The sequence below is a fragment of the Mesoplodon densirostris genome, chromosome 16, assembly GCF_025265405.1.
Source record: "Mesoplodon densirostris isolate mMesDen1 chromosome 16, mMesDen1 primary haplotype, whole genome shotgun sequence".
Taxonomy (NCBI): Eukaryota; Metazoa; Chordata; class Mammalia; order Artiodactyla; family Ziphiidae; genus Mesoplodon; species Mesoplodon densirostris.
This window is the reverse complement of record NC_082676.1, coordinates 83,675,247-83,700,523: the sequence shown is the minus strand read 5'-3', so window position 1 is coordinate 83,700,523 and position 25,277 is coordinate 83,675,247. Positions and strand designations below refer to the sequence as shown.

At 52.2% G+C, this 25,277-nt stretch overlaps 1 protein-coding gene across 1 annotated transcript; it reads right to left on the bottom strand.

Annotated features, from left to right (window-relative positions):
• Positions 1–3,241: 3,241 nt before the first annotated feature.
• On the bottom strand, positions 3,242–7,055 carry LOC132476275 (cystatin-C-like). Its single transcript, XM_060078111.1, has 3 exons — positions 6,704–7,055; positions 4,132–4,245; positions 3,242–3,582 (listed from the first exon to the last, which is right to left on the bottom strand). Exons 1-3 carry the CDS (start codon positions 6,947–6,949, stop codon positions 3,499–3,501), a joined length of 444 nt encoding a protein of 147 aa, XP_059934094.1. The 5' UTR covers positions 6,950–7,055; the 3' UTR covers positions 3,242–3,498.
• Between the last annotated feature and the right edge of the window lie 18,222 nt (positions 7,056–25,277).

Here is a 25,277-nt window from a genome sequence, read left to right as displayed (position 1 = left end):
GTGGCCGCTTCCCAGAGTCACGAGAGAGGATCAGAACATGTTTGAAAATTTTAAAAAATAAATACAACATATTTAGAAATAAATAAATACAACATATTTGGAAATAAAATTTAGAAAAGAATAAAGAGGATGGCTCTTACCCAGTGGATATGAAAACATTGAATTAAAATGGAGTAGTTGGCACAGAAAAATGAACCTAGCTAGATTTAGCACTGAGATACAGAAAGTGGCCCCCTATGCTGTGGGAACGAAAAGCCTCATCTTTTGAAGCAGTTCTTAAAAAATTCACTGGAAAAAAAAAGGCTAATCGCCTCATTTGAAAAAATGACATTAGACTCTTGTAAGACACCACCTAAAACTCGAGTCTGTTGACATTCTGACTGGAGACATGAGATGCATTTATGGGACAAACTTCAGTGGCTTCATGTGTTGTGCGCTGTTCTAGGTGTTTACAGACATGAACACACAGGATTCCCGCGACCCCACGAGGAAGGAGCTCTATCGCCCCTCCCTCCACCCCAGAATGACACCTGAGGCTCAACACGGTGGAAGCTGGAGGTCACGTGGCCAATGAGACATTCACCCAGCCTCCCTGGGCATCACCCCTTCTGTACCTGTGTGCTCTCCACACGCACCTGCCCCAGGCCCACCGCCATGTGACACATCCCTCGAACACTAGGAGGTGCGGCACAACAGCCATTTTCTCTTGCTTGGGGCTGTCACGTGACTGCAATCAGGTGACAGCCGGGGCTGGATGTCCAGGTGGGCTGGACATCCATGGTGGCCCACTCACCTGGTGGCCGGTGATGCCGGCTTTGGCCGGGAGCTCCTCTGGGGCCGTCCGGTGGGCACCCCGGGGGCCTCTCCACGTGGCTTCCCCCAGGGCACGTGTCTGAGGGAGCTGAGGGAGGGAAGCTTTCTCTGCAGCTTGAAGGTCACAGGGCCACTTCTGCAGTTTTCGGTTGAAGGAGTCACAAGCCCACCTAGAGTGAAGAGGCAGCTTACGGACCCCACCTCTCAATGCAAGGAGTGTCAACGTTTTAAACCACTATAAAATGTAGTTAGATCAATGAGCGTTCATCCAGAGCCACGCCCTGTGCTAAATCTATTTATATGAATAGTTTCACTTCAATTATACACAAAGAGAGAACCCACAGACCCCCAGTGGCGTCACATGTGCTAAAGCCCAGGATACAAAACCCAGATTTAACACCTCACCTAAGTGCAGTCTTGACCTTCCCCAGAAATGTCATCTTAACAGCATGGGATTTTCCGCTCAGCACCATGAGGTCACCTGTCACGGGGGGCCTCCCCATCCCCAGGGGAAGAAGAGGCCGCCTGCACAGTGAAACCCGTGCCTGTCCTGCTCCCCTGCCTCCCAAAGATGTCTAGGCCCCAAATAACCCTTTGCTTTGGCTGACTTCCTCACCCACCCTCCTTTCTATAGCAACTTCCACGCTCTAGGGCTCCTCTGCAGGCCCTTCAGGTCCCTCTATGAGATGCTGCCATATTCATGAGCCATTGGATAAAGCCAAGACCTTCAAGTTCACTCAGTTGAATTCTGCTTTTGAACCACACTTATATTTACGTTTAAAATAAACAAGCAATAAAAGTACAACGGTGCAGATGAAAGTTTCAGGGGCTGTGCTTCCTACCTAGACACACCGGTCTGGGTGACCTCCTGGTCAGTGAGGCCTCCCAGTCACACTGTCCCACCCCCTGTCCCACCTGGGGTGGCACCGACCTGAACCCTGCAGTGTGGGCTGCGGAAGCCGGGGGGGGGGGGGCTGGGTGGTGGGAGAAGCAGGTGAGCCGAGCAAAGCACACCCCGACACAGCTGCCCAGACTTCCACGAGGAACAGGGCACTGGAAGCATCACAAAGGGACGACTTTATGGGAAATCAGCCTAGCTGCTGGCTGCTTGTGATAAGCCAAGATTTTCCACCCAGGAGGAGAGTCTGTGCAGGGAGGCCTTTGCCCCGGGCCACCACTTCTGTGTCCACAAGTCCCAGGACCCCTTGCAGGGCCCAGCCCCAGGTCCAAACCTGGCCAGTGCCAGGCCTGCAGACAGCACCTCACTCCTTGAATCCCAAAGCCCTTCTGTTAAGTCAAGTCTGGGGTGAGAAGGCTCTGCTGTGTGCTCGGTGAAGACAGAGATGGGGGGCGGTGGGGGGGAAGCCCTCGGGGCTCAGTGAGTCAGGGGGCCGCAGGTGGAAGGGGACGGTCCCACCCTCTTCCTGGCGTCCCGGTTCTAGCTTTGCAGGTGCAGCTGTGGCACGTGGGGTGCCAGCCTTGGAGTCATCTGGGTGAGTTCCCTTTGTCACTTCGCCTTCTGTGGTCACTGCAATACAACAGGAGGGCTGGGCAACGCTGACCTGAGCGTGGTGGGCATCTGGGAACAGAGGAAGCGTCACCCTCGGGAGTGAATGGTCAACGTGAGGACAGTGCAGGGAGCGGGGTTGTTCCCAGCTTGGGGCACTAAATATCCACTCTGCTGCAGAACGATGGTGACACTAAGAAGTGACATTGCCTATTAATTATACAGTCCTTAGGAAAAGAAGAAGGCCCACTATGTGTCTTAAGTTCTACACCCCTTACGTGGAGTTCTGCACTAAGACCCGTTTTATCTAGGAGCCCAGAGAAGAGTAGGAGGGGTGTAAATCGGTAAAATCCTTGTAGATTCCACGGCTCCGGAAATGTATCACAGAAGACCTGCTCTCATTCTATTGAATTTCCAATTTCGACCTTGTTTGACCTTGATTCTGATCAGTATTCCCCCGCTCCATCAGTTACACATACTTTTGGTCTTTATTTCTTCGTAGGTACCCAAAGTTGTTTGTGGAAAGAGGTAGACATTATATCATTATTTTGCTTCTAGGGAACGTGACCAGTGAGAGTCATCCCAGGAGTCTGATCAGCTCAGCACACGTGCAGCTCCTCGGAGGGTGACCCAGGTCCCGGGCTCCATCACCTCCCCAGCCTCCTGTCCAGCCCCAGCACACAGTCTGACTCATTTGCAAACACAGCAGCTGAGTCTCTGGGGTCAGCAGCTTAGGTCCCCCCTCCTCTCCCGTGTCCGATTATCAGGAGTACCAGAGCTGAAGGCCCAGCTCCCCTGCCATGCCCGCTCCCCGCCCCTCCCCACTGCCTGCCCTCAGAGCCAGCGAGACGGGGTGCCTCCAAAAAGTAACTGCCTAGATCCTTCCCGCTGCACCGCCCGAGACAGTGAGCAACTCAAGGAGTAGCTGCTGTTACTTTTTTATTGAGTAAAATAGCAGAGCAAGGGCATTTGGTTCACTTGGAAAGCAATTAGAAGAAAGAAATGAGTTAGAGCCCCTTAGCAGTCCAAAAAATGCCCAAAGAGCCTTCTCTGTGTGTCTGCTGGGACGGCACACGGAGGGCACATCCACCAGGCGGGTCACCCATCGGAGGGAGGTGTGAGAGCTCTGGGGGGCCGTGAGTGAGAGGCAGTCAGCGGCCTCCCTGATGCCCAGTCCCCTATTCATTCTGGCAGCTCATATTCACCAGGGTCATGATGTTCCTCCAGGGGACGACGTAAACCTGGAAGGAGCACAGCTTTTGCTGCGAAAGGGAAGAGGGGGATGGTTGGTCAGGGTTACAGTTAAAGAGGAAAGTGCACTGGCTCCAGCCCCCACCCCCAGCGGGCTGGCACTGAGACAGGACCAGAGGGGAGGACCCAGGGGCTGGGACCCAGGTCCAGTTAACCCCCTGCAGAGGTGAGGCCCGGGAGGGGTGACAAAGGAGTGCAGCCCTCCCTGAGGCCGAGACCCCTGAGAACCAGCCAAGCCCCTGGGAGAGTCTGGCCTTTGGTGAGCAGGTGGCATGGTGGGCCGGTTACAGGCCTCCAATTCCCTCTAATCTGCCCGGGGATGCGGGCACGAGGCTGGGATTAAAGGGCCCTTTCTCCCTTCCCAGCAAACACCCGCAGCTGGGTCCTCCATCCCGCAGGCAACAATCCCCAAAGCAGACGGTGCCCCAATTCCCCGGATAAAACCCCATAAATCCAGAGCAGTCACGTGCGCACACATACCCTTCCCCTCACAGCCCCGGCAGGCACCCGCGATGCGCCCCCATGGGCACCCCCAACTCCTGCTCCCATCAGGCACGTACCATTTTCAGGTTTGGCTGGTCATTGAAGGGACAGTTGTCCACGTTGGCCTGGGACTTTGTACACGTGGTTCGGCCAATCTCCACGTCCAAGAAGTAGTTCATCCCGGACACAACCTGGACACACAGAGAGCACACACGCTTATGACACCTGCCGGCTGCACACACGTGCTTACCTTCTTCCCACCGCCCCCCACGTTCACAGGCTGCCAGAGCCACACCCAGGAAGCACAGCCGCCTCCTGACGGCCGCTGCGCCCCAGGCCCTCCCTGGAACTTGTTTACCAGCTGCTCCAACAAGGCATCTCCCACAGGGACACAGAGGGGGAAGCCAGGGACCAACACTCTAACTGGGTCCAGGAACAGAAGGCACAGCTCCGAGGAGCCAGCCAGGGTACAGGCAAGCAACTGGCCAGTGCCCAGAGCCAGGGAGGGGACTGAGCACAAGGTGGTGGCCCTGTGTCAGAGTCCACACTGCATCCGCAGGAAAGCTGTTGCCTGGTGATTACACTTACGCTGAACTCCAGTCCCCGGGGTGGAGCCCACAGCATCCCATTCCCTGCATGTAGCCCAGGTTTATTTATTCCCTCCCGGAACAGAAGAAAATGAGAGCTTCACGTTCGTGGACGTTTAGGCCAATAAAAGACTGCCTGGAATGCCTTCCTCTTAGGTGTGATTTTTGACGGGAATATTTCTCAAGTGTGTCATATATTGCATGCCTTTTACACTTGAGATTACAGAATAGAAGTGAACTCTGGCTTTACACAGGCATCCCAGACATGCTTCGTTAGAACCTAGAGAAACATGGAATGAGGGGCCAGGGACCAGGCTCCAGACCCCACCTGGTAGACCCATGATCCCTCTGCTGCCAGCTTCCCCATGTGGCCGGTGAGCTAGTGTCACACTGGAGAGGAGCAGGCTGGACGGGCCCTGGTGAATGGAGAGAGCAGGTCCTCTCCAGCGGGGACAGCAGCAGCCCACTGCTGCAGGAGGAGAAATGGGTCTGGTCTTGACCCATCTTCTGAAGTTTCAAGAGAAGGTGGCAGGGAGCCCTATGGCTGGCATGCAGGACCACACTCTCGGTGCTGTGTGGCTGCGTCCTGCTCTCCAATGGGATGCAGGCCGGATGGTCTAAATTCTAGCCTTCCTTCAAGGACCAGCGCAAGACCCTGTAACCCGTCCTAACTCTCCCTCCTGCCCTCTTCTCAACTCTGACAATGGGTTCCGTATCTGGCCAGAACCCCAGGCAGGCTGGCAGAGGCAGAGGTCAGGCTGTCAGCGACCGTGTGTCCATCTCAGGGTGGGAGTGAGATGTCACAGCCCAGAGGCTGCTCCCATGGATGTGACCTGCAGGCGGAAGCGACGGTCCAGGAAGCTTTGTATTCTTATGCCAGACCCCGATCTGGGACACACTGGACACCACGGGCCAACTCACGGACTTGTCTGCTTGCTGATAACCTCCGGGCGCTCTGGAGGATGTTCAGAGTGTCTGTCCCCAATGCCACTACACGACAACATGGTGGCCAGGTACGTTTAGTGGCATCTGCGGGCAGGAGGCTCAGAGGAGAGCATGCCTCTTCGGTGTGACCCGAGGCTCGCTCATCTCGAGGAAACATCAGGCCAGCCCAAACCCACTGACAGTCTGAGCCACAACTGGCTGGACGCTTCAGAAACAACGCCAAGGTCATGAGACAGTCCAGGGGCTGCTCCAGAGTAAAAGGGGCTGCAGGACAGTGGCTGCATCGTGTGGCCTGGGAGGGTCCTTGGCTATAAAGGACACAGTGGGATGATCAGTGCCATCTGAATAAGGCCTGTGTATTAAAGAGTCCTGATTTTCAAAACTGTATTGTGGTTATGGAAGAAAATGCCCTTGTTTTTAGGAACTATACACAAAAGTGTTTACCTTCAAAGGGTTCAGAAAAAGAAATGCATATATACATCCCTACACACGTGTACGTGGGGATGAGGTGGATCAAGCAACTATGGCAACTTTTTAACGTTTGAAGAATCTGGGTGAAGAATCTACAGTGATTCTACGTGCTATTTTTGCTACTGCTTTGTAAGTCTGAAATTATGTCAAAATAAAAAGTTAAAAGGAAAAAGTGCTTAAGGGCATTCAGTGGCAGAGCCAGGAGGGCAGACAGGTGTGGGTCTGTTTTTACCTCGCCTGCGGTCATTTAGTTGACATCTCGCGCCAAGCCCCCGGGTCCCAGGAGGCTGGGCCCTGCCCCCAGCGCCGACCGAGAGGGCCGGCCGGTCCCACGAAGGGCTGCGGGCGCCGGAAAGGCCGGGGGCTGCGCCGGGGTGAGAAGTCCGTCTGCGTCCTTTGCGATCCCCGGGGCCTCAAGGGGCTGGGGGCTGCCCTCCCGAGAGCTGGGGGGGTTGGGGGGGCGGGGCTGGTGACCGCGCAGGCCACGCCCTCTCGGGGGCCGGCCTCCCGCATTCAGGGCCGCCCGGCCCCGGCGCCCCTGCCTTGTAGCTTGGCCCGGCGCCCCCGGCCCCTGCACCCGGGGCTCCGCGCTCTCTCCCCGGCCCCTGCACCCCGGGCCCCGCGCCCCCTCCCAGACGGGACGCACCTGCTTGAAGGCGCGCACTACGCGCACCGCGCGGCTCTGATAGGCGTCGTTGCTTAGCTTGTTGTACTCTCTGATGGCAAAGGACAGCGCCTCCTGTACGCCCTTCTCGTTGACGTCCGCCTCCGTCAGGCCGCCCACCAGGCTTTTCTTTCTGGGGCTCTGCCCGGCCGGAGGGCTCACGGCCAGGGCCAGGGCGAGGGCCAGGACGGTCAGCAGAAGCAGCGCGGTGCGCGGGGATCCGGCCATGATCTCTCGGAGGCGGACCGAGCTGCAGCCGAAGAGCGATCCGGCAACACGAGCACAGCCTGGCCAGCCACCGAGTCTTTATCCCTGGGCCGCCCCAGATCGCCCCGCCCCCGCCCTCCTGGCTCCTCCTCTTCCGCCCCTCCCTTCGCCCGCCCCTGTCCTCCGCCCTAGTCCCGCCCCTCCCCCAATCCTGCCCCTCCTCTCGCTTCTCTACCCACCAGACCCGGCTCACTCCTTCCCAGTCCCGGGTCATTCCTTCCCATTCCCGGCCCTCTTCTCCTAGTCCCGATTTCCCATCCCCGCGCTCCTCAGCCCGACTCACCCCGGTCTCGCAGAAGGTGTCACCTCCTGGAGGCCGGCCATGCTTGTAACCCCGAGCTCTTGTCTCCTGGTCTGAAAGGGGGAAGGGGCGTCTCTCGGCCCCCGCTCGGCTGTCCGCGTCTAGGAGTCCCCAGCGCACAAGGCTGCAGCTTCCGAGGCAGACGAAGGAAGACCTCGTGTGCGCCCCGTCCTAATGAATTAACCTGTATTTGGGAAAAGCTCATCGGGTTCTCTTTCTCACAACTCATTTATTTATTCAGCTGGCACACCTTTCTGGGGCTTCTCCCTGGCCAGAGGGTCTGGGGCCGGTAGATGGAGCGCGGGCAGGGGAGCCGGGGCCAGGGACTCCAGGTGGTAGAGCCCCTACCTGCTGGAGACATAAGGCGAACCCTTGTGTAACTACATTAGCTAGGAGACACATTAAAAAGAGCAAAAAGAAACAAGCGTATAAAACAATGCTTTTTGTTTAACCCAATATATCCAAAATATTATTTCAGCATATACAAGCAATTGTGAATGACATATCTTACACTCTTCTGTGTGTGTACATTTTATCCTTAGAGCAGGCGTCAGTGCGGACTGGCCTCATCTCCAAGCATGGCTGTGGCATTGCCCAGCCCAGCGTTAGGCGGTGTAGGGGGGAGGGCAGTCATCAGTAATTAAGATCAGGGAGCTACAGGGGCTCTGTTGGAAGCGAAGTGAAGGGTGAAATAGAGATGGGTGCCAATGGACCCCGGTCAGGGATGCCTCTGAGACGACACACATTTAGGCTGAAACCTACCTAAAGGGCAGGAAGTCCTGCAGACACAAGGGAAGAAAGCATCAGGCAGAGGGAACGGCCAGTGCAAAGGCCCTGTGGTGGGGCTCAGCTGGCCTGCTCTAGGGACAGGAAGCAAAGCAGCTGGTGTTTAAGCAGGGAAGGGATATGACCTGGAATCTCACCCTGGCAGCCGTATGCACCCTACTGTGGGTGGGGGATGCAGGTGGACGGGTGAGGATGACCCTTACCTGGCCAGTGGGGGAGGGGCAGTTGCTTGTCCCCTCAGGGAGGTGCATGTCTGGCTCTGGTCTTCTGTCCACTGCTTGGAAACCTTTCTTGATTTTTAAAAATCCACTTGAATGAGGTATGGTGCCCATACAATAAATGCCTCATTTTATGTGTCCAGACTGAGGAATTTTAGCACGTGCATACACCAGTAGTGCTGCCCCACCAAGCTCTAGAACATTTCCTCCTGCCTCTCTGTGGTCAATCCTGTGCATGCCCCTGGCTCTGGGTGATGCACACATCTGTCTCTGTGGACTAGGTCTTTGCCTCTTCTTGAACTTTCTGCAAATGGCCTCATGCAGTGTGTGCATCTGGGTTTTGAGCATCATTTTTTAGCCTCCTCTATTGTTGGGTTAACCTAATTATTGGTTCTGTTTCTCCCCGGACTGAGAGGACATGGTCAGCTGGGTACTGTGTGGGCTACCAGACCCTCCAGCCCAGGACCATGCAGGTCTGGGCCTGAACATGGCCCTGGGAGTGGAGGGGAAGGCTATTCTCTTACCTGCACCCTGTGTGCCTGAAGGTGGCCCAGTGACCGATGACCTATGGAGATGGTGGCAGAAACACCAGGAGACCTCTGGGCCCTTGGAGCAAACACAGAGGAACTCTCCTGGGAGTGGTCAAGGCATCAAGGCATCATCCTAGAGTCGCTTTGGCCTTGGGGCTGGAGCAGCAGGGAGCCGGCATGGAATCCAGAATGATATCAGTAATGAATAACATGTTCAGTGTTTCTGAGACCCTGTTGCCTGAGGCTCAGTTATAACTGTAGGGGCAAGAAGTTTTTCCTTGTACCCTTCTAAGTTCTTTGGCTGGTCTAATAATTAAATTGCCATAAGACAGATTAACAGGAGAAAAATAAATTTAACTGAATACATTTAGGAGCCCCACAAAGATGCGACACAGAGGCAGGCAGGTAGTGGAAGCTTATAAGCCGCCCTGATCTAAGGAATGGGGGCCTGGGGCTTCAAATGGAGCCGGTGGGACTCACAGGAAGATGAGACGAGGAGATGCTTGAGGATCAGATGTCAGCCCTACCACACAGATGGCTCTTCAGATAAAAACATGTCTCTGGTAGCGTCTCTCTGTCCGGTATCTAAATTTCTTGAGGCAGTTAGGAGGAGGTAAAAGTTTTTCCTGAGGCTTCAGCGTCTTGACTGCCTTCAGCTCTAAATACTCCACATGCCAAAGTGGTACATTTAGGGGTGGCATCTTCTGCGCTCTCCGACCGTCCCCCCACCAATCTCTCCCTGCTCTGACTCAGGAGCCTCTAGAAAAGTCATGGCACCCACTAGGTGCAGCAGGGATGCTTTTGCAGTGCGATGAGGGAGAAAAGGTGCTTTCTCCGTGAACTAGAAGAGAGGGGAGCTCCACAGAGCAGGGCAGAGTGGACTGCCCCGGCCAGCACTTCTGAGCGGCATGACTGTCTCTTAAGGGCAGGGACTGATCCTCACTGGGGTTTCCCACCACACTGGGCAGCTGGGGCGGCAGCCTCAGAAGGTGTGCTGTGCAGAGACCGGCAGGGTCCTCCCGTCCGTCATCACGGAGGAGGTGCGGGGCAGCAGAGAATGGGAGCACGGTGGTGGGTTTGAGCCTGTTGGGGTGGCCTGAACGGTGACACGTGCGGCTGGAGGTTGATTACACTGGCGGTAGGCGTCTTGGTACAGCGACATCTCCAATCCTAGCACAGGGTGCCCAAGGGAGCCACCGGAGCAGCCTGCAGGACAGTCTGATAAGGAGGTGAAGGCCAGGATGAGGCTGGGCCTCCGCTCCAGCTGTGTGGATGATCTCGGCAAATGTCACAAGTCTGGTGAGGCTGGCCACTTTGTGAACTGTGGGGTCTGGGGGTCGGAAACACAGAAATGGCCAGGCTTCGGTGGGATGTGTAAGCACTGTGAAAAATGACAGAGCAGCCCAAGCCCTGGTTTCTGGGGCCTGCAGCTCCTGGGATAAGCTAGCAGGAACCCAGAGAGAAACAGTGAACTCAAGATGAGGCACGGGGTTCCGGCATATACCCACCGAGTGCAGCATGGAGGGGGCACGTCTGCCCAGGAGGTGAGTGTATTTCCCTTCTGCCGGGTGAAGAGCAAACCAACCATGTTTCCACAAAGCTGCGTGTGTGTCTGCTGATCTCGTGATCTGAATTAGCAGAGTGAGAATTTAAGGTGAGGGAGTGACAGGAGTTCTCTGAAATCAATAAACAATAATAAGTGGATATTAAGTAATACTTCAATAAATAAATGACCAAGCACATAAAACATCCCCCGAAGTGGTAAGTGGTCACATCAAGTGGCCAAGAGTTGAGATTCTGAACACTAGGGCTTTGAGCAATTAAAACTTGGTGTCCACAATGGTAGCTTAGACCGAGCAAGTCGTAGGTTTTTGTGACATCTTAACACGGAAAGATTAGGAACCTCTCCTGTGGGAGGCACGGGGTTCTCTGGGGTTGAGCCCTGAGGTCCCTTACACACTCCTGCCCCCTGTGCCCCTTTCCCACCCCCACTTGGGGAGACATGGAGATGCTTCTACACCGTGTGCCAGTATGGGCAAAGCACTTAGGGCTCTGCTAGGGATTGATGCCATGGCAATGGTACACCGGGATGCTCAAGGTAAAGGCTGTTGGCAGCCCCCATAGAAGAGGCCAGAGTGAGCGCAGTGGCCTATAGCTGTTTTGCACTTAACGGGGGAGCAGAGAATCCTCTGGAAGCTTGTGCTCAGGTCCACGTGGAAAGGGCCCTCCTCGCCTTGTGTTGTCAATTACCATTTATCCTCTCAAGCGGCACATTTACCAGAGCAGCTCCCACGTGCGGGGGAAGCAGCAAACCCCGGGGTGTCGGGGGAGGGAAAGGGCGTCTGGGGACCAGGGTGGGCGTCTGTGCATCGTCTCCCATGGCCCCCGTCTCTCTGGGCCTCAGTCCAGCCACGAGGAAAGCAGCGTGGCTCTGAGCCAGGTTTAGCAATCCCCTTGGCACCTCTGGATGGTCAGCGTTTCCTTTCCAAATCATCGGCGTGGCCACTGCTTGACTTCCCTTCGGGCGTTTGTGTAGCCTCGTTCCTTTAGCCATCTGCAGTGGGGCGGCCCGTGAAAGCTGGCACCCTGGACGCTGGAGCTGGCACTCCCTGCCCTCTCCGAGGTGTCCCCTGCCCCTCTCCCTGCCAGGCTCAGAGGACAAGTGTTGGAATAATATTTCTTTCACACTAGAAGCCAGGCAGGCCGTGCTCAGCCCGACCCCAGGTTTTGCCTGGAACGTGGTGAAAATACTCTCGCCAAGTCTGGGCCTATGAGACTGGGGAGAACCAAAAAAGGGGGAGGAAAGAGAGGCAGGAGCGGGGTCGGTGCAGGGGAGAAGGGGGAAGCATTTCCCTTGACATTTTATGATGGAAATTTTCAAACATGCAACCAAGTTAGAAGGATTTCATCGAAAACACCCATATACTCACCACCCAGATTCTACCACTAATACTGCACCTACTTTATCACGTTGTCTGTCCACCCGTCCTTTCTCTTCAGCCATCAATCTATCTTTTATTTTTTTATTTTTTTTAATTTTTGGCTACATTGGGTCTTCGTTGCTGCATGTGGGCTTCTCACTGTGGTGGCTTCTCTTGTTGCAGAGCATGGCTTCTAGGCGCACGGGTTTCAGTAGTTGTGGCACACGGGCTTTGTTGCTCTGTGGCATGAAGGATCTTCCCGGACCAGGGCTCAAACCCATGTCCCCTGTATTGGCAGGCGGGTTCTTCACCACTGCGCCACCAGGGAAGCCCCAATCTATCTTTTTAAGTGCATTTCAAAGGGAGTTGTCGACATCAGTGCATTTCACCCCGAAATACTTATGCTTGCAGGGCATTAACTGGAGCTTGATGTTTATTTACAGCTTTTTCACTGGTTGGAAAATTTACCTACAGTGAAATGCACAAATCTGAAGTGAACAGTCATTTGATTTTTTAAAAATTAATTAATTTATTTATTTTTGACTGCGTTGGGTCTTCGTTGCTTCCCGTGGGCCTCCTCTAGTTGCAACGAGCAGGGACTACTCTTCGTTGCGGTGCGCGGGCTTCTCATTGTGGTGGCTTCTCTTGTTGCGGAGCACGGGCTCTAGGTGCGCGAGTTTCAGTAGTTGTGGCACATGGGCTCTGTGGTTGTGGCTCGCGGGCTCTAGAGCTCAGGCTCAGTAGTTGTGGTGCACGGGCTTAGTTGCTCCGTGGCATGTGGGATCTTCTCGGACCAGGGCTCAAACCTGTGTCCCCTGCATTGGCAGGTGGATTTTTAACCACTGCGCCACCAGGGAAGTCCCCATTCACTTGATTTTGACAGATGCATGTAACCCAAACTCCTATCAGCTACAGAATGTGACCATCACCCCAGCAAGTTCCCTCACCCCCTTTCCCAGTCACTTTGGGTCCCCACCCCCAGAGACAATGCTTCATTGATTTTAAAAAATATATATAGATTAGTTTTGTCTATTCTGGAAGTTCATTGAATGGAATTCTACAGTACGTGGCTTTTTTCACTCAGCTTGATGTTTCTGAGATCATCCCTGCTGTTTAAGTTGTATGTTTATAAGACAGCCTTTGACCCTGTCTTGGGAGTCCCTCCAGAAGAGTCTCAGGAGTGTCTCGGACCCCGGATTGCAGGCGCAGCAAGCCTCGGTCACTCAGAATGTTTGCTGCAGCTTCTCTTTTCAACCTGAAACAACTTCCTTCCCTTCCTCGCCCCATCCCCAAAGCTAGTTTTAATTTTTGAAAAAAATAGAGGAAAACCTGATTTTAAAAGACAAAGAGCAGATGTTCCCAATGCTTCCCTGTATTTGAAAATAAAAGTTCTTGTTGTTTTTTTAAAATCAAATTAGTACAATATGTTTGTTATAAAAACAAAAAAACTGTAAAGGAGATAAGTTGCATGTGTATATGTGACTGTGCGTGTACCTCTGTGGACATGTGTGCAGGAGGTCATGTGATGACTAATTCCTGCCATGTTTTCCACTGTCATTATGTCGTGAATGTTTTTCATGAAGTTAATCGTCTTTGAAAACTCTGTTCTGCTCCCTATTCAACTAGTTACTCCATAGTTTAACTTTTTCTCTAATGCTAGACATTTAGATTGTTCCCATTTTTTTCCCTGGGATGAGTAATACTGTAATACACACTACTATAGGAATAAAGTCTTTGTGTGTATTTTGGATTGTTTTCTTCCTGGAATTGGAATTACTGGGTCAGAAGCTACAAAGGTTTTTTTGGATACAGATTGCCAAATAATTCTCCAGAAAGCTGTGCCTGACTCAGTCAGGTCCAAGGAGCAAAGAGAAAGCGGTGGTGGTCAAATAGTGTCAGAAGCAGCATTTTGTGCTTTATTTTGTTTGGGAATAGTTACAAGTACAGGTGACGTCAATGTCACTTTGATGGACCCGAGACCCTCGGTGGTGCCACGCGACTGCAGCTCTGTGCCGGGACTGCAGCCTTTCTACCTGGATCACATCGTGGTGGTTCCGCCTTGGACTTACCCTCCATGAAAAATGTTATCAATTCCGTGTCTGTGCTATTTATTCACTCATCAACTTCGAGAACATCCATGGAACACAAGATGTCAGAGACTGACTTTCAAGATGGAAAAGCTCGGCTCCTGCCCTCCAGACGTCCTGGTCTGATGAGAAAGGCATGTGAACAGGTATTTCAACACCGCATGAGAAAGGCATGTGAACAGGTATTTCAACACCACATGATGCAAACAGTCACAGGTGCGGGAATGTCCAGAGGCCCGTGCTCCGGGTTCTGCCTGGGCCTCTCACCAAGCACCTGTCCATGGCTGCAGAAGGAGCGTGTGGTCTTGATTCGCTGTGAACTCCAAGAAACCTGGAGGGTAGCCTATCTTTGCTGGTCTAGGGGTGAAGAATTCCCTAGTCCAGCCTCCCTGCCAGGCTCAGCTGGAGCCCTGCGCCTCCAGCACCTCTGAGAGTGCCTTCCCTAGAGGCGCACCCACTCACAGCTGTAATATCCTCCACGCCCACGACTCCCACTCTGTGTCTCCAGCACAGAACTGCCACATTACCCCCGTGATGGTGTGATTGACACAGGGATCCCCGCTTTCCAAAGTTTCCTTTACGCCACCTCGCTTTTACGGAAGACCTGTTTTCACTAAAGGAAGGAAATCTGAAGAGGATTTTCACTTTTACAACAAAAGGCAAGAAGGGAAAATTGCGTTCAGCATCTGTTTCCATTGAGCCTTTATAGGGGTAACTTGCACCCCAGGAGTGGGAGCGGCCTTGCCACCTCCTTCCCTGGAACCACACTCAGTATCTCAGCATCGGCCACTAGAGCTGTGCGCTGTGTCTGTGAGCATCTGGGCTTTACCCCCATTTATTCTGTGCATCTGTCAGCAGGATGTGTCCTAATGTAGTAGCTTCTTCACTCTATGATGTTTCGTCTATGAAAATTTCCCTAGGAACGCTCTATTTTTTGATATTGGGGGAAAGCTATAATAAGAAATATATATTTGGTCTCCATCCCTTTTTCTGGCACAGTGCTCCTAAAACTCTTGCAATTTCCTAAGGGATGAGAGCCATAAAGGTGTGGTTCATTATGTAACGAGGTGCCTTTTGGACCACCACCCAAGGCTGGGGGCTTGTTTCCAGGGGGTCTAACCATGTGATTAGAGGATGGGAATATTCAGTCTTCCCCGCCCCCGACCCTGGGGTTGAGGGAGAGGCGCTGGAGGCTGAATCAATCTTGCAACTGGCTTCTGAAGTGGGTGGGTGGGTCAGTGGTGGGACTGAGCCCTTATCCTGTGGGGTCTGACATCATCTCCATATAGACAGTGTCAGGACTGAGTTGAATTGTAGGACACCCAGCTGGTGTCAGAGCACTGCTAGCTGTGGTGAGAGCTCACACCTCTGAACTGGTGACCAGAATCAGTAACTGGTACCAGAATCCTACCTTCAAATCCATCTGATTGTCTTTCTACTTGGTGGCCAAAGACCCGCCCCCCCAATGCTGCCCATCCCTAAGCTGGATGTGGTTTTGCCCCCTCCCTCCAGTGTCCACAGAGTTCCCCACTGCAGTCGGGGCTGTGACTTCAGGGTCAGCGCCTCAGTGACACCTTCCCCGACCTCACTTTTTAAAATCATGTGTCCCCTTCTCCACATCCCTAGCCTCCTTTCCTGGTTTATTTTTCCCATTGCACCTTCTGAATGTGTGGATGCATAATTTCTTTCTTCTCTATCTCTACCTACAGAATGTAAGCTTGATATTTCTCTTTCTTTCTTTTTTTAAATAAATTTATTTATTTTTGGCTGCATTGGGTCTTTGTTGCTGCTTGCAGGCTTTTTCTAGTTGCGGCGAGCGGGGGCTACTCTTCGTTGCGGTGCGCGGGACTTCTCATTGCGGTGGCTTCTCTTGTTGCGGAGCACGGGCTCTAGGCGCGCAGGCTTCGGTTAGTTGTGGCTTGCGGGTTCTAGAGGGCAGACTCAGTAGTTGTGGTGCACGGGCTTAGTTGCTCTGCGGCATGTGGGATCTTCCCGGACCAGGGCTCGAACTCATGTCCCCTGCATTGGCAGGCAGATTCTTAACCACTGCGCCACCAGGGAAGTCCCAAGCTTGGTACTTCTGTCTGTTTTGTTCACTGCCATTCCCCTTGCCTGGCCCATGACCATAATAATATGGGTAAGTATTACCTGAACTAATGAATGAACTGGATTAGCATTCTTAAACTGGTTTTTGTTGTTTTTGTGAAAATGTCACCATTTCCTCCCATTATAGCTTAGTTCGTATGGAACTGGAGTTAATTCTTTCAGTAAGACAGGGAAGGGACAACCCTCCAGGGACTTGCAAAAAGAGAAGTACAATTGAAAACAGTGGAAAGAAAGAAAGAAAGAAAGAAAGAAAGGAAGGAAGAAAACAGTCCATGGTACCAGTTGTTTTTCATGTCTCAGGAATTTTGGGAAATGAAACCTACTGGGAGGTCAGGGTTCTGTGGCTGAGACACACAGCAGGCTGCCAGTTATCCGGGAGGTCAGGTCTGGACACGCTCGTTTGGAAACAGCTGGCGGTTAAAGCGTAATTCCATCCTCCTGTGGTTCTTACTTGCCCTCCACAGTAGCATGTTTTCTATACCTGAGGTGCTTGACGAGCCTAAACCTGCTTCTCGCTGAGCTGTTCTTGGTCACCCTACAGTTGGAAGTCGGAGGCTACAGGCAGATGAGAACTGGCAGAGACAGTGACGTGAAGGGGAACCAGGGGGTGTCCCCCCACGCCCGCCTGGCTCCCAGGGTCAGGCGGCAGCCATTGATTATGTCCAGCTTGTCCAAGAAGAGGGCGCCTTTGCAAAGAGAAATGAGTGTTAGCCGGAGTCCCCTGCCAGACGTGACTGCTGTGAGGGTCACCAGGGGTTCCAAGCTCCCTGGGCCACAGCGGTGCAGCACCAGCTCGTTCACAACGACGGCAACTGTGGTCATGTGCCTGCGTGTGAAACACTCAGGTCAGCCTGCAAGGTGGAGAAGAAACAAAGAGAAAACAGGGCTATTTGGGAAGGCTGGGATAGGGGCCAAAAAAAAGGCAGTGTAAAAAGTAAAGCACAGAGTTTTACTTTGGGAGGAGACTGTATCCTCACGTGTTCATCCATTGCATTGCGGTGGTTCAGGTTAGCTTGTGGAAGGTGAGAGAAAAATAAAATAACTAAGAAAAATGAAAGAGTTTATTTTGCCTTCTGCTTTTCCTTCGCTTCCTTTCTTTAGGTGGATCTGAGTTTCTGGCCTGCACCGCTTTCCTTCTTCCTGAAGAACAAGTGATTCATCGCACATCAAGTTTCAAGAAGCACCGTGGCTGAGGCCTGGCGCCCTGTCTGGGAGGGCATGCGCTGATTTCCTCAGGGGTTAAAGGGAGGAAGGTCTGGTCCTTGTGTGGCCGTGAGGGACATGGGGACAGAATTGTGCAGCCAGACTGGTAGGCCGGGCCTTCGGACCCTCGGGTCTGAGAAAGGAACTTGCAGCTCAGCACGTGAGACTTTTTATTTAGAAAGATTTCAAAATTATGGAAAAGTTGTAGAAGTAGATGGTGGGTTTTCTGTGTGACCTGGGCAGACTTTTGTCCCCAGTTACTCAATCAAGCATGAATTCAGGCGTTGTTGTGAAGGTATTTGGTAGACGTGATTAGAGTCCTAGTAGGTTCGCTTGAGGGAGGGGAGGGTGTCCTGGATGACCCAGTGGGCTTCACGAAGCAGGTCTGAGGCAGGCCCCAGGCTGAGCAGCTGGACTTTCTCCCCTGTGGACAGAAACTCCATAATAGCAGGATAATAGAGGAGGCTGGGCCCTGCCCAGATAAAAGATAAAAGACCACATATTTCTCATTCTCGAAGTCAAGGAGACCTTCCCGACTATAAAGCTCCCTGAAGGTCAAAAAGGGAGAGTGTGCCACCCCATAGTAGGTGATGTCAACCTACCCATAGGCCTCTTCACTGGCATCCATCTTGGCTAAGAGAGGCGCCTGCACACATGGCAATATCCTGAGATAAACCAAATATGGGCTCAGAACCAGGCAAAGCAAGATGATTGGCCAAAGGAAACCCAGAAGAAATGCCCCATATAAGTGATTTAAACGACCACGAGGGCACGACTCTCTCTCTGAGTCCGCCTGTGTGTCTATCCACACGTACTGTACTCTTTTTCCTCCTAATAAACACTTTACTTGTTTCACTACTTTCTGTCTCTGTGGGAATTCTTTTCTGCAAAGCCAAAGGGCCAGGGCCTTGTCACTGGCCACTGGTCTAGTGGCTAGGATTCAGCGCTCTCACTGTCTCGGCCTGACCCCAATCTTGGGCTGGGAACTGAAACCCTGCTTCCAGCCGCTGCAGGCCCATGCCACCTGAGATCAGGCCCAAAGGCCTGAGACCTGCCTGTCCCGGGGGCCGCAGCTCCAGCCCTGCGTCCGCGAGCAGCCTCCCTCCCTGTGGCCTTGGTGCCTGTCTGCAGGCCAGTGCCTCACCCTGAACCTCTGCACGTGCATTTCCTTCTGGTTCTGCTTCTCTGCCTGGGCCCTGACTGACACACGCATATGTACCAGTTGTTAGCGTTTGCTTGATCTACTCCTATACGTACCCACACATAAACACACACGTATAAAATTAAAAGTTCAAGTTTGCCCAAGTTGGCAAATGCCCTTAGTTCAAAGACAACTTTAAGGGTACCATTTAACTTTCAGAGATCTCATCTCCCCTTTGATTTTGGACTTTAGTTTCTTGTTATCTTGCCAAATCTTTGATGCTTTTAAGAAATTTAAAAAATGTTTTGAGTCAGTGACTTTGGTTGTTTCTAGTGGGACGTTGGTCTGATCCCCGTCCTGCCTTATTCCTGGAAATGGAGTCATTCCCTGACCTTCCCAGGCTTGGTTGAACTGCACACTTAGAAACTAAAACCCAACGTGATTGTCTAAGCAAGTTAACATGTGGAAAAGCAAGTAAATATTTTTCAAGTCTTCTATACTTTGGGCAAAGAATCACTGCAAGTTTCCCTCAGACTACAAAAATTAAATTGCATAAAACTACAAAAATTGAATTGCATAAAAAATATCTGAAATTTTCTAAGTAATATTTTAAAACATTTAGTTTTCTAATCACTACTAAACTATTTTAAAATTGCAACACTTTATCCAGAAACTACTGCTCCAGCAAACTCCACCCAAGAATACAAGAATAAGGTAGAATGACTCTATGCAGGCCAATTATCATTATTAATTTTAAAAATTTTTGTTGGGGTACAGGTGACTTTTTTAGATTTGTAGCTAGTCTCTGTAGGATTCTTTTTTAGATTCTTTTTTAGATTTTTTTCCCATATAGCCTACTACAGAGTATTGAGCAGAGTTCCCTGTGCTATACAGTAGGTCCTTATTAGTTATCAATTTTATATATGGTAGTGTGTATGTGTCAATACCAATCTCCCAATTTATCCCTTCCCACCCTTCCCCTTTGGTAACCATAAGTCTGTTTTCTACATCTGTAACTCTGTTTCTGTTTTGTAGACAAGTTCATTTGTACCCTTTTTTTAGATTCCACATATAAGTGATGTCATATGATATTTGTCTTTCTCTGTCTGACTTACTTCACTCAGTAGGACAGTCTCTAGGTCCATCCATGTTGTGTGCAGGCCAGTTAGATGGCAACAGGTTCATCACTTTATTCACCAGATTATTCAGAGCTGATGAACTCTTACTTTATACACAAGTCAAAGAAACCTCATTCTTTGGTTTTCTAGTTCACAAACACTTAGAAACAATATCTTGAAAGAAAATATGCATTTTGAAAGGCAGGCTTGTTATAAGAGCCAGGAATGGCATCTGGAAAATGCTTTGGAGAGTAAGTTACAGTATTATGGCCTTTTATGCCTAAATACTTCTCCTTGAAAAAGAAGTACTTCTAAGAAAATGACTTTAAAAAAATATATAATCACAACATAATGATCAAATTCAGGCAATTTAGCACCCAGGGCCAGCCAGGTCCTGCCCACTGCTGACCACCCAAATCCACCCCCCCTTAGGCCTCCTCCTTCCCTTCCTCCCTGCCCACCCCACCCCGTTCTCTGTCATCTGTGATCTCCATGCCCTGCAGGAGTGGGCTGAGCTGCCCCTTGAACCCACCCTGTGGCCCATGGGTTCCCCTGGGGTCAGGACAAAGGAGGTGGCACCCAGCTCGCCTGAGGGGACATCCCTGAGAGCCGGGTCTCTGGGAAGGGTCCCTCAGGGTCCAGCCAACGGTTCTCCCCTGTCACACAGCAGGGCCCCAGGGGTGCTGTTTGGGGTCAGGCACTCCCCCACCCCCAGAGCTTCTGGGTAACTGCCAGGCATCCATAGTTTTCAGTCTCCTCGGGTGATTGCAGCCCGAGCACTGGGCGGCCAAGCCAGGTCGAAGGTCAGACAGGTGCTCCCAGAGCCAGGAGTTAGTCCTCCCTCAGTCTAAGAATAGCACCGAGTGTTTAGCAGTCAAGGACGCGAGGGACATCTGGCTTTGTTTCTCTTAGACGCCTGCCCAGTGGACAGAGGTTTCGCTTGGGAGGCCACCAAGCCCTTGGGCCACAGTGGGTGACCTGGGGTCCTGCTGGAGCAGGATGTAGCTGAAGTCACTGCTTGGACCCAAGTGCCACACCAAGCTTGACCAAAGTTTCCGGAAGAGGCAATCCTTGCTGATGTGTTGACTGCATACACCCACATCCTGCCGTGTATTTTTATTTTCACAAAGAGCGCTTCTCACTGAATCTTGGCTGCAAGTCCACTTTCCAGAAGGGTGGCCGTGGGACTTGGACTGGGCCCAGCAGGTTCTGACACCGGGGCAAACGCTGTGTTGGGTGGCTGTTGTCTCCACCGAGAAGCCAAGCACTCAGCTAATATTACTCGTAATTTACTGTAACAGGGAAGAACAAATCTGACTCCATGTTGGATCTGTTTCTTTCACTTTAATCTTTGTTTTCTATTGCTTTTGCTATAAGTTAATGACTAAAGGGATGCTGCCTATAGCTTAAAATATACATAATGGCCCATCTCCTGGAACCTCACCTCCCATGCCTGAATATTAAGCTAAAATACCTTTGTTTAGCTCCCAGGAAAACTCCTGACCAGGCCCACCTGTGAATGGCTGCAGGAAGGAAGAAATTAAGGCATCCTCTCTGGAGTCCGGCCAGACCAGGTAATATTTGCAAGGCCATAAGTTTATGGTCTTTTTTTATTTACCTCCTCACCTGTCCCTTTCTTTGTTCTATAAAAGAAACTAGCATCCAGACCGCAGCAAGGTGGTTCTTTGGGACACTTGTCTACCCTCTTCTCGGTCTGCTGGCTTCTGAATGATGTCGCTATTCCTTCCCCAGCAACTCGGATCTCGATTGATTGCCCTGTCGTGCAGTGAGCAGTGTGAGCTTGGACTAGGTAACATTACGAGTCGGAGTCCACATTCTGGTCCTCCGGGTGTGCTGACCCCAATTCCCTCTTCTGGGTAACGGTCCAGGGGCCGTATGGTGATTGGAGGCCAAGGATCTGTGGCAGACAGGGCCATCCGACGCATATGCGGGTTTCTTCCTAAAATTCCCACTACGGTATTTGTCTTTCTCTTTCCACATCTTCTTTATCCATTCATCCGATGATGGACACTTAGGTTGTTTCCATCTCCTGGCTATTGTAAATAGAGCTGCAATGAAATACCATATGCTAACACATATATATGGAATTTAAGAAAAAAAATGTCATGAAGAACCTAGGGGTAAGACAGGAATAAAGACACAGACCTACTAGAGAATGGACTTCAGGATATGGGGAGGGGGAAGGGTAAGTTGTGACAAAGCGAGAGAGAGCCATGGACACATATACACTACCAAACGTAAAATAGAGAGCTAGTGGGAAGCAGCCGCATAGCACAGGGAGATCAGCTCGGTGCTTTGTGACCACCTAGAGAGGTGAGATAGGGAGGGTGGGAGGGAGGGAGACACAAGAGGGAAGAGATATGGGAACATATGTATATGCATAACTGATTCGCTTTGTTATAAAGCAGAAACTAACGCACCATTGTAAAGCAATTATACTCCAATAAAGATGTAAAAAAAAAAAAAAAAAAATTCCCACTACGGTGCTTAGGAAATGTAACTCCCTCTCACTCCGAGGCTGTGAGAACGGTGATCATAGGTGGGGATGACCTCGAGGGGGCAAGGGTGGGCAAGGGGGAGGAGGCAGGAACAGAGGACGAGGCAGGGAAACGAAGGTGGTCCCAGGTCCTTCTTTATGTGCTTCCTCACCTACCTTCAGCCAATCCGAGAGGCATTACCTCTGAGTTGTAGATATTGAAATCCACAAAGAGTTGGCGGTCAGCACGTCTTCACACTCACACGGTCAGAAACGGGGTGGGGACCAAGTGGGTTTCTTCTCCACGGATGTGGAACTGGGCTGGGTGTGAGACAACAGGGTGTGGAAAGTGATGGATTGGGCCCAACAGGGACCAGAAGGGAGTGACAGGGTGAGGCTGGCACCCCACAGGCACGGTCCCAGGCTGGGAGCTGGGAGGGAGCGCCCGGGTTACTCTGCCATCCTGGGCACAGATTTCCTGAACACCACAGGGCTGCTGGTTATGGGTCGGCCCCGGGGCGCTCTCCTGGTCCTTACGTGTAAGCAAGGCTTACGCGTGCTTCTTAGTGACATTCAGCAACCCAGCCCCAAAGATCTGCAGACCTAAATACATCACCAGCCACACGCGGGGTTTTGGTGGTGGTGCTTCAAGAAGAAGGAAGTAGTGAGTGCAGAGAATAGTGTATTACGGATGAAATCACTGGTGGGCATGCAGAGCTGAAGGGGTTTGTTAAAACAAAGCAGTGATTGATGGGGAAAAAGGCTCTTTCCTGGCTCAACTGTGGATCCTTCGGGTTCGAGGCTGACTTCCTAAGCAGTGTGAATTCTCAGCATTTGGTCCGGCATTCCTCATTAGCTGGCCTGGATAAATGCGAGCTTTGTCCCTTCCAGAATTTGAATTTCTCCTCGTGAGGATGGAGGGGGTAAAGGACTGTACTGTCGGCCAACGCTCTGCACTCATACCGAGGGGCAGCCAGCTCAGGCTGGCCGCACTCTCCTGGATGGGGCAGGAGCAGTGTCTGGACCACATTGGAAAGGGCCGTCCTGTGTTGGGGAAGCTGGAACCCAGCGAAACACAGCCTCGGCTACAGTGTCAGGTGTCCTGGTGTCAGGACACAGGGCTTTGTGTCTCCACTGTTTCGTGTGGACTCACTGTGTGCACACGTTTGCCCAACGACTCTGCCCTCTCACTGCCAGGGGTCCAGAGGCATGAGGGAGGGGCTCCCACCGAGGAGGGGGTTTCCTTAGCTCCCTCACTTCCTGCCACAGACAGCGAACTGCTTCCCACCTCCTCTTTCACTTCCTCCCAGAGCGTCTGGTATAAAAGATCAAATCTCTCCACTGTATAGGAGGAACTCAGTCCTTCTCCATCCCCCTTTCACTTCCAGCTCTGAGCTAAGCTCCCAACCGAGGGCTGACCTGAGGCTGCTCCCTTCCCCCTTTGTTTACCAAGTGGATGAGTGGAGGGGGAGGGCAGCTGCATGGTGTCTGCAACTCGCCAGAAAGACCTCCGAGGAGGTGGGGGAGTTTGCCCAGAGTGGGCCGGGCACTGCTCTGACTTCAGGGCCGTTCTCCCACGTGCCTCCGCGGAGAGAAGAGGAGGGGATGCTGTGAGGCCCTAATATTCACCATCTCCCGGGTGGAAACTGGGCTTGAACATCATAAGGTGACAGACATCCAGATGTCCTAGCTCAGAGACTACCTGTCGCGCAGGACGTGGAACTGAGACAGGGAGCCCAGCGGGAAAGCAGTCCTGGACGGAGTCCACCTGCCAACAACTGGACAGCAACCTTGGGAACAAGCTGGGCAGAGCAGGTGGGCCGCAGCCCGGGCAGACCATCCCCGTCTGGGGCTGTAGACCAGGGCTTGCCAAACTCGCATGTGCATGTGAAACGCAGAGTCTGACCTGGCTGTTCTGGGATGGACCTGAGATGCTGCGTTTCCGTCCTGCTCCAGGGCGATGCTGATGCCACAGATGTGGGTGCCGGGAGCCTCAGGCTGGGAGTGCAGACCTGGGGCTGAGCTGCAAGTGTGGTTCTGGGGGCGTCCAGTCAGCCCTTGGCCTCCGTCCTTGCTTCTTGTTGGATGATTTACCGGCTCCCTTGTTTGGCTAACCTGGCACTGGGGGTCGAGGTGCGCAGGACCACATGGCTGGAGGCGAACGTGCCGTGTCCAGCATTGAGCCCGTGTCCACACAAGCAGCCGCGAGGTCGGTTCAGCTGCTGCTCAGCACAAAGCGCGTGTGCATACATTTCACGTCACATTATAAAAGCCATGACTTTAATTACCTATGACTCTGAAGTCTGCCGTTACTTTAAGTCCAGCAACGCTGGTTCTCTCTCAGAAACACTTTCAGGAAAAAACCCTTTCAGCACGGCCTGTGAAACTTGTGCTAACTGATGCTGCTGAAGCTATCTTAATGACTTAGCTCCCCAGTCAAATCTAAGATTTTAGGTTTCTGTACTGGACATTGGCCGCTTTAATGTTTCATTTTGGGGGGCTGTCGAGAGTCTGAACTGGCTTCCCCTCTGGGGCACCCGCTTGTGTGTGTCCTGGCGGGCAGTCAGAACTCCAGCCTCGTCTACACGAGCTGAGAAAGCCAGACCCCTCTCCTGCTTCCTGGACCGTGGGACATGGATGCCAGTCAGACGCTCCCGTTCTGGATTTTAAATTGGGAATAGGAATACAGAGAGACAGGAACACTGTACAAGGAAGCGTCCACGTCCTCCATGGCAGTGCCAGTGGCCGGCACACTGCCCTTTGGGCCACGGCCCTGATGGCGGGCGGTGGTGGGAGCTCAGCCCTGACCGGTGTGGCCATGGCCGTGATTAGGTGACCCAACGCCCCTCGGTCTGTGCTCGTTTCTGAGCCGGGCTCTCCAAGCCTCCCCACTTTTGTGTACCACCTCATTTCCTTTCAGATGAGCCCTTTTCTCTGAAGTTGGTTAGCCTTGGTTTCAGTTCCTTGCAGGGCGCTGTGCTCCTTCCCGCTAGAGAATCCCATTATTGGTATAAAAGACAACACTGATGAATTTCCTCACTTTTTCCACCACCAGCTACTGGTTCTGGATCTTCTGGGATTTCCCATACTTCTCAGTAAAATGACAGTGTAGCCATTTTAAGCTAAATTAGGACACAGCTACGTGTCATTGGTTGTGATTTGTGAGTGTGTATGAAGTAATTTAATAATTATCTCCTCCAACTACTAAGTGCTGATGTTCTGGAGGCGTGCATCTTTCAGGGCATGGTTCCATCTGCCTTGGACCCAGATGCATTAAGTCCAAGACCAGCACCAGTGTCCTCGAGCTGCAGCCCCAGTGTCCTTTCACCCCTTGGGCTTCTTTCTAACACCAACTAGGAGAAGATAAAACTCCCCAACTTA